This window comes from Octopus bimaculoides, chromosome 6, assembly GCF_046866305.1.
Source record: "Octopus bimaculoides isolate indiv1 chromosome 6, ASM4686630v1, whole genome shotgun sequence".
Taxonomy (NCBI): domain Eukaryota; kingdom Metazoa; phylum Mollusca; class Cephalopoda; order Octopoda; family Octopodidae; genus Octopus; species Octopus bimaculoides.
Genome location: NC_142933.1, coordinates 260,262 through 274,399, shown reverse-complemented (window position 1 = coordinate 274,399; position 14,138 = coordinate 260,262). Strand labels below are relative to the sequence as shown.

At 41.2% G+C, this 14,138-nt stretch overlaps 1 protein-coding gene across 4 annotated transcripts in view; it reads left to right on the top strand.

Moving 5' to 3' along the window:
- LOC106872204 (serine/threonine/tyrosine-interacting-like protein 1) overlaps positions 1-12,736 on the top strand; it is a 35,776-nt gene extending 23,040 nt beyond the window's left edge. For all 4 annotated transcript variants that reach the window (XM_089353327.1, XM_014919105.3, XM_089353326.1 and 1 more), the window contains 3 exons: positions 3,777-3,862; positions 5,191-5,291; positions 12,510-12,736. In XM_089353327.1, the coding sequence (XP_089209453.1) occupies positions 3,777-3,862; positions 5,191-5,291; positions 12,510-12,644 (322 nt within the window). In that variant the 3' untranslated portion in view covers positions 12,645-12,736. The remainder of the gene's footprint in view (positions 1-3,776; positions 3,863-5,190; positions 5,292-12,509) is intronic.
- Positions 12,737-14,138: the final 1,402 nt, after the last annotated feature.

The window sequence follows — 14,138 nt, the reverse complement described above, 5'->3', positions numbered from 1 at the left end:
TCTTGCCCAGCTCGAACTGGTTACTAGGTACCAGGACTGCAGTGTTGTTAGACATTAGTAGAAGGACTGATTAAAACTTTTCATACCAACCCACTTGAGACCACCACTACCACCTCTTCAGTTCTACGACACAAACTTCCTGTTTTATTGTGATCTAAATGAACTTTTCCATCAAAATTTTATTGTAATCTGTTCTAAAGACCAGCTTAATAACAACAAAGTTATTTTACTAAATGTTCTTCCTTCTCATCAAAACTGAGACAAAAGCAGTGTAGTTTCAATAGAAATTTCGTAACAAAAGGTTTAAACCCTCATCAATCAGCCATTGTTGATGTTGTTATGTGTGTTGACTTCATTCATTCTGTTTGTGCAACAATAGCAATTTCTCTCTCTCAATATGAGGGAGATGAATATCGTTTGTGATAAACGGCACCTTTAAATAAGTTTTTTTTTAATATTCATATTTGAAATAGTTTTCATTTTCCTTTTTTAAATTTTTAAAATTTTAGTCGATATGTAGAGGGAGGCTGTAATTGACTTTTGTTCATAACGAGTCTTTTATGCACATTAGAATAATATTTTACATTGATGGTCACCCCACCCCCTGAGCTAGCAAGTTGTCTCTCTCCTTCTCTACCATCATACATCTTTCACTCCCTCCATTCACTGCATCAGCAGCTCCCTTTTTCCCTTGTTGCAGCCTGCCCAGCCACATGTCCTCTCTCTCTCTCTTATCCTTTCCCTCTCTACAGTGTCAACGTTGTTACTCTGCTGCTCTTCACCTCCCCGTGCATCATTGGTCACTATCCACCCTTTAGCCACCATTCACTACACCCATTCCTCAACTCTACCCAATCTCTGCTTCTTTGACCCCACTATTTACCATCCCTCAGCACTTTTTCTTTCATTCATTGTATTCACCCCTCAACATTCCCCCATCTCACACTCCCCATACACTCTGGCATTACTGACCCACACTCCTGGTTCTTCTGTCCCCAATCACTTCTACTCACCTCATACCTCAAGGGTCCTTCCATTCATCATCATCATCATCATCATCGTTGTCGTTTAACATCTGTTTTCCATGCTGGCATGGGTTGGATGGTTCTACTGGGATCTGGGAAGCCAGGAAGCTGCCCCAGACTCCAGTCTGATCTGGCAGCGTTTCTACAGCTGGATGCCCTTCCTAACGCCAACCACTCCGGTGCTTTTTACGTGCCACTTGTACAGGGGCCAGAGGAAGCTGGCAACGGCCATGATTGGTTGGTGCTTTTTACGTGCTACCGGCACTGAAGCCAGTCAAGGCGGCGCTGGCATCGGCAACGTTCAGATGGTGCTTTTTATGTGCCACCGACATGGGTATCACAACTACAATTTCCATTTGATTTTTTATTTTGATGTTGATGTACTTGACTCAAGGTCTCCTGAAGCACAGCAGGTTGCCCTACGTTCTCTATCTAAAAATGTGAGTAGCCATGTAACTCCTCCACAGCAAAAAAACCTGTTCTGTTCTGCTCTGGCACTCTCTTTTATGCCTGTCATTTAGCACGAAGCAACCCCCACCAGAGTTAATAGTCTTGCAAACTGTATGGTGACCTCACTAGTACTGGTAGTAGGAAAAATGCACTTTTTCCCTTTTTTTTCTTTTATTTGTTTCAGTCGTTTGACTGTGGCCATGCTGGAGCACCATCTTTAGTCGAACAAATCGACCCCAGGACTTATTCTTTGTAAGCTTAGTACTTATTCTATTGGTTCCTTTTGCTGAACCGCTATGCTACAGGGACGTAAACACACAAGCATCGGTTGTCAAGCGATGTTGTGGGGGACAAACACAGGCACACAAACATATACACACATATACATATACATATATATATATATATATATATATATATATATATATATATACAACGGGCTTCATTCGGTTTCCATCTACCAGATCCACTCACAAAGCTTTGGTCAAACCGAGGCCACGTAGTGGGACTGAACCCGGAACCATGTGGTTGGTAAGCAAGCTACTTGCCACACAGCCACTCCTATGCCACTCAATACATGTTTTAGAACAACTGGGATTAGGAAGGGCATCCAGCCATAGAGACCATGTCACAGCAGGAACTAGAGTATGACGCACTCTCCTTGGGCTCATCAGATCTGATCAAACTGTCCAACCCATGCCAGCAGGGAATATGGATGTTAAATGATGATGATGATGATGACGACGACGATGAGGATGAGGACGATGATGACAACGAGGAGGAGGGGGAGGAGGGGAGGAGGAGGAAGAAGAAGACGAGGGGGAAGAAGAAGACGAGGAGGAGGAGGAGGAGGAGGAAGAAGAAGAGGAGGAGGAGGAAGAAGAAGAGGCGGAAGAAGAAGAGGGGAGGAGGAAGAAGAAGAAGAAGAAGAAGAGGAGGAGGAAGAAGAAGAAGAGGAGGAAGAAGAAGAAGTGGAGGAGGAGGAAGAAGAAGAGGAGGAGGAAGAAGAAGAGGAGGAGGAAGAAGAAGAAGAGGAGGTGGAGGAAGAAGAGGGGGCGGAGGAAGAAGAAGACGAGGAGGTGGAGGAGGTGGAAGAGGAGGAAGAAGAAGAAGAGGCGGAAGAAGAGGGGGAGGAGGAAGAAGAAGAAGAGGAGGCGGAAGAAGAAGAAGAAGAAGAAGAAGAAGAAAAAGAAGAAGAAGAAGAAGAAAAAGAAGAAGAAGAAGAAGAAAAAGAAGAAGAAGAGGAGGTGGAGGAAGAAGATGATGATGATATGATTTGATTTTCTTCCCGTATCTACAACAAAGTGTAAATTTGAATTGGTTCAAGCCAGAAATTGATTGCATTTTCTTTAAATGGCTCCTGTGGAAGGTTTTCTGTTTTCGCCAGTTTATTCTGTATCTTCTGAAATATCTGATGTCAATGGGCTATTATTGATGGCTGTTATGAATCGACATTTGTTGAGATTGTCTCTGCATGTTTGAACTTGTTTTTGCTTATCTGAGCTTCATGTGACCTATTTGTATCTTAGAAACATGCATCATATCATGTAACCCTTCACTTACGAAGCATTGAAAGCAGGTCAAGGACCCTAAGTTTTACTTAGATGCAGGTGATCCTTTAAATGGCATTGGCACTCCATCACTTACGACGATGAGGGTTCCAGTTGATCTGATCAACGGAACAGCCTGCTCATGAAATTAAAGTGCAAGTGGCTGAGTACTCCATAGACACACATACCCTTAACATAGTTCTTTGGGAGATTCTACTTGTTTTATGTTCAAACCAGCCAGATGTGACCTCTCACACCTATCCTATAATGTCATTCTAAAAATATACAACCACACCATGGAAATCTTAAAGCTATGAGATAATGCATGGTTAATTCCAGACAATTTGAGTCAATAAGCATTACAATCTGAATGCTAAAAAGCTAAAGAATTTCAAAAGAGCAGTTATGATTTTATGTTTTTGTATTATTTCAAAAATAACATTAGCTTCTTTTTTTTAAACTTGAAACTGAAATCAAAGTTTTCATCAATAATCCCAAAGAAATATTTTGTTTTCTATGGTAGTTTCAATGATATGATTCTTCCAAGTGGTTGGGAAGCAAACTTCTTAACCACAGAGCTATACCTGTGTGCACATGCATGCGCATACACATGCATGCACACATATAAGGCACAGTGTTTAGTATTTCACCACTTCAAATAGCTCCTCTCTATAATAATTGTTAACCATTTGCAAATATTTTTTTAAATTCTTCTTCGCTGCTAAACCCTGGGATTTCTTTCTGTTTTCAGAATCCAACATGTCTACCATGTTCCAGAAACTGACAGTGACACAACAAACCTGTATAAATATTTTCAAGAGTGTTGTGAGTTCATAGGTTAGTGACAGCTTATTGATCAATTGATTTCTTTCTTTTGCATTTATTTCTGCTTTGACTTTCTCAAATAAAAAATGGTTGAAATGTGACTGAAATTAGATGCTACCCCTCCACCATCTCTCATTTATCTTATCTATTTATTTATTTATTTAATTTACATCACATTTAATGAACAATTCCATCAATGATTACAGGAATCTGATTAGTAAGGATTTACTGCATTTCTGACCGTAAGAGTAACAAAGGATTGTTGGTGCAACTTGGATGGAACAGAAATCACACAGAATATTTTTATCCAACAGGACTACTTTCGGAGTGGAGGTGGGTGGGGTAAGAGAGGTAGATTCTCAGAAATGTTTACATCTTCTGCTGATATGCTTCAGTGGAAGGTATACACACATACTCACACACACACACACACACAAACACACACACACACACACACACACACAACTGGAAAAATACTAGCCATCATTCAATTTGGCCTTTGTTCAACCGCCATATACCTGTTAACTGTAATACTATAGGCTATACATTACAGAACAACCTAAACAGCTAAAATACTTTCTGATTGGCCAAGATCTACTACAGATCTACTACATGTCGAAATTGGTGCCAAAATGTAAACCAATGTAGCAAAAAGCACAATTCGACTTGACTCTATTGATCAGTTGTAACTAATCAATCAGAAACCTTTACACAGCAATTTTACTTTGGAACATACCAAAGATGATATAAACCAGTGTTTATTTGGCTTCACGGTCAAAGAGCTGATATCTTCGCTGATCAAAGGGCACCCAACCATGGAGAATCTGTCTCAGCATATTCCAGCTGAACCATGAAAGCATAGAAGAGGGGATGATTAAAATGATAATGATGATTATAGTAATGATCACCCATGCATGCATGCACGCACACATACTGTCATATGACAAAAACATATTTCCTGTCATAATTTCTTGTCAAATAATAATTTATTTAGAAATATTTCTTTGTAACCATTTCATTACCATCAGTGCCAAGGGAGATTTATTCAATTGAACAGAAAAATGATTGTTTATGGCATAGTTTCATCATCACCATCATCGTTTAACGTCCACCTTCCATGCTAGCATGGGTTGGATGATTTGACTGAGGACTGGCAAACTAGATGGCTACACCAGGCTCCAATCTGATTTGGCAGAGTTTCTACAGCTGGATGCCCTTCCTAACGCCAGGATGCCCTAGATAAATTAAATGGGAATTAAGCTACAAGTGTTTAAATCAACATTGTATTTAATTCTTTTTTCTAAGAAATTAATTTATCTTTTTTTTTTGTTTCTTTACAGATGTAAATGAAACCATCCTTGCTTTTTCTGTTTTGGGAATTAGTCGCAGCACAACAATTTTGGTGGCATACATCATGTACAGTAGAAAGGTGTCCCTTGGGGTAAGTACAAAATGTTCACAAAGACATATAGTGAATAGCAATAAGACAGTTCTGTAACTCACCATCTCTTGCTTTGGATAACTTGTAATCAAAACCCTCAAAGTCACTTCATCTTAGACCATATAAATGTTGTCAGTGCCATCTTAAGGCACAGACACCCTGGGCACTTTTCTGGGGTCCTCATGTGGTTTGCTGTTAATAAATACCATAAGGCCCAGTGTATTGATCTTCCAGGGTGCGCCTATAAGGCTGCTAAGACAACCCTGATTGTTGTTGATCTCTTCTAGTGTTTCCACACACATAATATAACTAAAACTGCTTTCCAAAAAATAGCCTTCTACTTTAAAGTCAGAATTTACTTGAAGCTCTGAACAGCTATTGAGGCTATAAAAAGCTTGAATGAGACCCACAATGGTGTACTGTTCCTCCATCAATGGTGGAATAGCTGCTTCAAATTTCCCAAACTGCATATCTAAAGCCAAAGTCATCCTGGTAAATTCTTACTCACCAACACTGTAACTTTTGGCTCACAGACTAGCTTTTTCCTCATTCTGCTACTACTACAACAGCTTGTACTCGGAATTAGTTGTATCATGCCTACCTAAACGCTAACTCTAACCTTATCTCTTGTCATCATCTTCAGGCACTACAGCCTTTCTTCCTCCCCACAAAATTAACCTTCAGGAATGTCTTTCTGGCCCATATTTTCTTTTTAGATGTCAGGTTACAGATATTAAAACAAAACCTCAATTGAACCAATCTCACTAGTCTTAGAAGGCCCGCAAAGAGCAACAATTATGTTCCTTCTTCCAAACACATCATCATCAAAATCATAATCCTTCTGATCATCACCATTAATTAATGTCATCATTAATTATGCATCAGAATCATGTAATTATATATTTAATGGTGTTTATCTCAAAGAAACAGCTGTTGAACACAAAATATGAACTAGATGTCAAATTTATGCTCTTCTGCTTTTTCACCCTTGCACATCATTCACTACATTCACTTCTACCCTACTCTAACCACCTGTTGCTCTTCTTTCAAACTGATGAATCTGTCCCTCCACCCTTCCCAATCCTGTCTATACTCTCTCTTACACTCACCTTCTTGTACCTTGAAAGTATTCTCTGACATCTTGTTATCTCCATTGTTGTCTTATTTTCAGTTATCCCCACCCACTCTTATATAATGCCAAGTAGCCATATAACTCCTCTGTAGTGAGACGCCTGTCCATCTCCCTCTATCATACTTTAACCTTTCAACAGCTGGCCTCACCCCTCTCCCACTACAAACCCATTCAGTCGACGGGATTTCTCCCCACCACTCCCTCTCTTTGTCTTGCAAGTTACTTGGCAACCAGAAAAAAGCACCCAGTACACCCTGTAAAGTGGTTCAGATTAGGAAGAGCATCCGGCCCCAGAAATCATGCCAGAACAGGGGTTGAAGCTTAATACAGTCCTCTGGTTTTGTTGGATCCTGTTGGCATTTAATGTTCATCTTCCATGCCAGCATGGGAGATGGACATTAAACGAGACTGCTGCTGCTGCAAAAGAAAGTCAACTGTGGTTTCTTTGTTGTGATTAGTTAATTATAAATCCAAATATCAACAGAAGATTGTCCATATGTAGATGTAATATATATTGACAAGTAAACAACAAGATACTTCTACTTTTAATACCACCACATTTTCTCATCTCTTTCTCTCCCCCTCTTAATTCTATTTCTTTTTCTGTCTCTCTCTTCATTTCTTCAGTCCTTGTCTTTCTATCCAACTAATTTAGCTGAATTAGAACGTCAAGCAAATTTTTATCTTATAATTTTGTGATCTTGCGATGTAAACACAATAAACTGCAGGAAATTACTTCCCCTTTATACGAACATAAATAGACTTTTAGATAATTAATAGCAACAGAAGCAGTCTTTATACCAAAACACTTTAGATTTTTTGTATTTTTACGGTTGTAGCTTCTGTCTTTCTCTTTCTTGCTTCATTTCATATTCATTCTTATTGTGCTCTTTTACTTTTTTATAGGTGTAGGTGTGGCTGTGTGGTAAGAAGCCTGCTTCCCAACCATGTGGTTCTGGGTTCAGACCTATTGTGTGGCATCTTGGCACACACACATACACACACACGTGCACCCACATTTTAAGGTGGTTGGCATTAGGAAGGGCATCCAGCCATAAAAAGCATGCCAAGGCTGAAAGGAAAGTTTGGTGTATTCCTCGGGTTTGCTAATTCCTATCAAATTGTCCAGTTCATGTCAGAATGGAAAACAGACCTTAAATGATGATGTAATATATATTCTTTTATTCTTTTACTTGTTTCAGTCATTTGATTGGGGCCATGCTGGAGCACCACCTTGAAAGGTTTTAGTCAAACAAATCGACCCCAGGACTTATTTTTTAAGTCTAGTATTTATCCTCTCAGTCTGTTTTGCTGAAGCACTAAGTTACGGGGATGTAAACACACCAAACACTGGTGATGGTGGTGGTGGTGGTGGTGGGGAAACATTGACACAAAGACACACGCACACACATATATATCATCATCATCATCATCATCATTTAACATCCATCTTCCATGCATCCAGGGGTAGGATGGTTGACAGGAGTCAGCCAGGTAGAAAAACTACCCAAGGCTACCGTGTCTGTTTTGGCAGGGATTTTATGGCTGGATGACCTCCCTAACAGCAACCACCCTGCAGTGTGGACTCAGTGCTTTTTATGTGGCACTAGCACAGGTGAGGTTAGTTTTGGCACAATTTTTACAGCTGGATGCTCTTCCAGACACCAACCATTTTACAGTGTGTGCTGGATGCTTTTAACGCGTGTATATATATATATATATGTATATATGCAACTGGCTTATTTCATCATTGTTTAACGTCCGTTTTCCATGCTGGCATGGGTTGGACGGTTTGATTGGGGATGGGCAAGCTAGGAGGCCGGGCTTCTTTCAGTTTCCGTCTACCAAATCCATTCACAAGGCTTTGGTCAGCCCGAGGCTATTGTAGAAGACACTTGCCCAAGGTGCCATGCACTGGGACTGAACCCAGAACCATGTGGTTGGCAAGCAAGCTTCTTACTGCACAGCTGTGCCTGTGCCTACAAAAATTAAAACATTTTGTGTATTGTAGAAGTATAACCAATTTCTTGCATATAAGGTGCAGATGTGGCTGTGTGGTAAGAAATTTGCTTCCCAACCATATGGTTCTGGGTTCAAGTGGCACCTTGAGCAAATGTCTTCTACTATAGTCTCATGCCGACCAAAGTCTTCTGAGTGGATTTGGTAGACGGAAACTGAAAGAAACCCATTGTATATATGAATATATATATCATCATCATCATTTAACGTCCGCTTTCTATGCTAGCATGGGTTGGACGATTTGACTGAGGACTGGTGAAACCGGATGGCAACACCAGGCTCCAGTCTGATTTGGCAGAGTTTCTACAGCTGGATGCCCTTCCTAACGCCAACCACTCAGAGAGTGTAGTGGGTGCTTTTACGTGTCACCCGCACGAAAACGGCCACGCTCGAAATGGTGTCTTTTATGTGCCACCCGCACAAGCCAGTCCAGGGGCACTGGCAACGATCTCGCTCGAAAATCCTACAGGAGCCAGTCAGGCGGTACTGGCAACGGCCACGCTCAAAATGGTGCATCTCATGTGCCACCCGCACAAGAACCAGTCCAGGGGCACTGGCAACGATCTTACTTGGCTTGCCGGGTCTTCTCACGCACAGCACATTTCCAAAGGTCTCGGTCCGTAGTCATCGCCTCGGTGAGGCCCAATGTACGAAGGTCTTGCCTCACCACCTCAGCCCAGGTCTTCCTGGGCCTACCTCTTCCACGGGTTCCCTCAACTGTTAGGGTGTGGCACTTTTTCACGCAGCTATCCTCCTCCATTCTCACCACATGTCCATACCAGCGCAATCGTCTCTCTTGCACGCCACAACTGATGCTTCTAATGTTCAGCTTTTCTCTCAAGATACTTACACTCTGACGGGTATTCACATTGACATTACACATCCAACGGAGCATACTGGCTTCATTCCTTGCGAGCTTACGTATGTCCTCAGCAGTTACAACCCATGTTTCACTGCCATGTAGCATGGTTGTTCGTACGCATGCGTCATACAGTCTGCCTTTTACTCTGAGTGAGAGTCCCTTTGTCGCCAGCAAGGGTAAGAGCTCTCTAAACTTTGCCCAGGCTATTCTTATTCTAGCAGCTACACTTTCAGCGCACCCACCCCCCACTCCTAACTTGGTCGCCCAGATAGCGGAAGCTATCGACTACCTCTAGTTTTTCACCCTGGAATGAGATAGAAGTTGTTTCCTGTTTGTTCACAGTGTTTATTGCACCTGAACATCTGCCACAAACAAAAACTAACTTGCTAGTTAACCTGCCTTTGATGTTGCTGCACCTCTTATGTGTCCATAGCTTGCACCGGGTACATCTTATAGAGTTACTACCTACTCCTTTTCTACATACTGAGCAGGGCCATCTACCTGAAGGGGTTTGTGTTTTATCTACCTTCCTACTTATTAGGATTTTGGTTTTAGCTAGGTTGACTCTAAGGCCCTTCAAGTCTAGACCTTGCCTCCACACCTGAAACTTCTCCTCTAGTTCTGATAGTGACTCCGCAATTAGGGCAAGGTCATCAGCATAGAGGAGCTCCCAGGGGCAACCTGTCTTGAACTCCTCTGTGATTGCCTGGAGGACTATGGTAAATAAGAGGGGGCTGAGGACGGAACCTTGGTGGACCCCTACCTCTACCCGGAATTCATTGCTGTACTCATTTCCAACTCTCACCTTACTGGCAGCATCTCTGTACATGGCTCGCACAGCTCTCACTAACCATTCTTCTATCCCAAGTTTCCTCATTGACCACCAGATAAGGGATCGGGGGACCCTGTCAAAGGCTTTCTCCATGTCAACGAAAGCCAGGTACAGAGGTTTATCCTTAGCTAGGTATTTTTCCTGCAACTGTCTCACTAGAAATAAGGCATCAGTAGTGCTTTTACCTGGCACGAACCCAAACTGCATCTCATCTAAATTGATTCGCTCCCTAATTAGTTGGGCTATGACCCTTTCTGTAACTTTCATAACCTGATCTAACAGCTTGATGCCTCTGTAATTATTTGTATCTAAAGCGTCCCCTTTACCTTTGTAGCAGTTGACTATGATGCTGCTACACCAGTCATTGGGTATGACTCCTTCGTGTATCACCTGGTTCGTAATACGGGTGACTAGGCTATAGCCAACACTGCCAGATATTTTGAGCATCTCTGCAGTGATTCCTGATGGGCCGGGGGCTTTCCCGGTCTTCATACTCTTAATTGCTTTATCTACCCTGGTACTATCAACTCGGATAGCTGGTCCCTCTATTGGGTCGACATACGGCAGGCTCTCTTCCTCCCATTCATTCTCTTTATTAACCAATCTATCGTAGTGGCATCTCCAGACCTCTTTCTTTGCATCTTCATTTAATGCAAGCGTACCATCATCCATGCGAACACATTTCTCTCCTACAACATCACTATTCTCTCTCCTACACTGTCTTGCAACACGAAATACCTCGAGTCTTTGGTCCTCACGGCGCAGAACATTGGCAAATCTTTCCTTATCTGCTTCCCCTCTGGCTAAATAAACCTGTCGCCTAGCCTCCCTTCTGGCACATTGGTACAATTCCCTGCTACCACCGTTCTTCCAGTCCTTCCAAGCCTGTTTCTTTTGTCTAATATATTTGTGTGTGTGTGTGTTTGTGTTTGTGCCCCCACCCCTCTATCATTGCCTGACAACCGATGTTGGTGTGTTTACACCCCCGTAACTTAGCGGTTTGGTACAAGAGACCGATAGAAGTACTAGGCTTACAAAGAATAAGTCTTCAGGTCGATTCATTCGACTAAAGGCAGTGTTCCAGCATGACCACAGTCAAATGATTGAAACAAGTAAAAAAATAAGAGTGTAAAAGAGAATAAATTTTAACATCAAAATCTTGTATGGCTCCCCCCCTCCCTCCAAGGACCATACGGACCCCAGTTGAGAACCACTGCACAAACCATGCCCACTCTGATAATACTCTTCATATAAGAGTTGTTCAGCAAACCAAGACACCAGCGCCAATGCCATCACATTTTATCCATAAGTCTTGTGGCAATATGGAAATAGGTGATGGGCATAGTTACAAAGGTGAGTCAAAAAATATTGCCATTTTGTTTAGGACAGGTATAATTACCAACACAGGAACATGTATCATGCATCAAAATGAAGCTGGTCCTCTGTGGATCACATCCCTACTTCTCAACATAGTCACCGTTTCTCTGAATAGCAATGTTCCACCTTTGAATGAGAGCATGTATCCCTACCCCGTAAAATTATGTTGACTGTTCTTTGAGCCACTTCTTCACTACCTCCGCACTCGCCAGGTTTAGCGCCTTCAGACTATCATCTCTTCGGCACCACGAAAGAGAGTTTGAGAGGCAAACATTATTACAGTGAGGAGGAAGTGGAAACTGTAGTGAAGAATTGGCTCAAAGAACAGTCAACAGAATTTTACGGGTCAGGGATACATGCTCTCATTCGGTGGTGGAACATTGCTATTCAGAGAAGTAGGGATGTGATCCACAGAGGACCAGCTTCATTTTGATGTATGATACATGTTCCTGTGTTGGTAATTATACCTGTCTTAAACAAAATGGCATTACTTTTTTTGACTCACCCTCGTAGATGATGCTACTGGGAGTCTTCAGCTTTGATGCAACACACAGATGGCCAAAGTGTGAAAAGAAGATATTTCAACTGTGTTTTGTTGAACCTTCATTCATAGAAGCAACAAGAGAGTCCACCATCTCTTTGTATTAGGTTGGTGCATAATTGTTGCGGATTTTTTTTCAATAAATTTTATTCAACAAAACATTTAAACAAAACGCCAAGCAGAAATTGACGTAGATAGTGAATATGCTCCGGAATAATCATTTAAAGATGTTTTTGTTAAATGTTATTGTTTTTTTGAATAAAATTTATTGGAAAAAAGCCACAATAATTATGCACCAACCTAATATTTAAAATAGCAGAGTGTGGTTTGAGGGAGGGCTTGCTGCTATTTCTAACTGATTGAAGGATTATATATAGGCTATATCACCTTATTTAAGAACTGTTTATTGATATTGAATATAATTCTAGAAATCTTTCTTTCAATCTTTATTTCAGGAAGCATATAATTTTATTCAGAAATGCTGTTATTTTATCCGACCAAACCGAAATTTTATTCACCAGTTGTCCGCATGGGAAGGTCACCTTTTCAATGGAACAGTGAAAACAAATATAGAAGACCCTTATTTCTAAAGCCAGACAAACCCTGAATTTTCTTACTCAATAAACAAACAGAATTTGTACTCTGACATTTTGCTGAAAGAACAAATTCTTTAACTCTTTTATTCTTTCATTGGTTTCTGTTATTGGACTGTGGCCATACTAGAGCAATACCTTCCAGAATAGACATTCTAATGACCCTTCTAATTTGCAGCCTTAAACTAATTAAGGATCTAAAGCTGGCATTGGCAGGGTTTGAACTCAGAAGGTAAAGCACTGGAAGTAATGCTGTTGCTAAGTATTTTCTTGGTAATGGTTTTGCTAGTTTGCTGCCTTAAGGAAACTGGAGGTTGAAGTATATGGAAGGAAAGGGAATGCTGGGAAGATGGACAGTGTTAATGAGAAAGAAATTGATGAGCGTAGAGTTTGGTGAGGTTTGAAGTAGGAAGAGTTAGAAGGATAAGTGAAGGTATTATCAAAAGTATAAAGTATGGGATTAAAATAATATAAATGTTAAGCTAAGCTGGAGATTCTAAAGAGAGCTAACAGAAGACCATTTAGTAAAACGATCACAGAAAAGAAAGATGAAAAAAGTAGACGATTCACATAGTTTGGTTGCTGGAACAACACTGTTCTAAAACAGCTTTCAAATAGACCCCACCACAGGGGAAAAGAAAGAGAGGATGGCCAAAAAGTACATGGCACAGCACGTTTATGACCAACATGAGAGAGGGTAATATCTCATGGCCAGATACAGACAAACCCACAACCGATAGAAACCAGTGGCATCAACTTGTTGCCTAATATGCTCAAGAACAAAGGAGGAATTGGACTGAGTGTGGGAGAGGCTTGATAAGGTATTGGAAAAGCTATTTAGATTTTGTCTGTTGTAAAGGGATTCTGGAATCTGAACTTAGAATGGAAAGAAGTGAAAGAAATACCATTTGGCATTTTGTTGAATCTTTTAATAATTCTGCCAGCTTACTGCCTTCACCGAGAGAAATAAATTAACTGAAGCAAAATCGTGATGGCACCTGACCCAGTGGAGCGCTAAGAGCACCGTTCAAGCGTGATCGTTACCAGCATCGCCTTCTTAGCACTTGTGCTGGTGGCATGCGAAAAGTCATTTGAGCGAAATCGTTGCCAGGCACGTAAAATACACCATTTCGAGCGTGGCTGTTGCCAGTGCCGCCTGACTGGCCCTCGTGCCGGTGGCATGTAAAAGCACCCACTACACTCTCGGAGTGGTTGGCGTTAGGAAGGGCATCCAGCTGTAGAAACTCTGCTATATCAGATTGGAGCCTGGTGTAGCCATCTGGTTTCACCAGTCCTCAGTCAAATCATCCAACCCATGCTAGCATGGAAAGCAGATGTTAAACGATGATGATGATGATGATGATAATGAATGATATAAGTTAATTTATTAACTGAATAATATAAATATCAGTGAGCAGTAAATGATATTAAAGAGTAAGCTACCATATCAAGCATTGATTGATCTGGAGAAAACCTTGGACAGGTTTCATG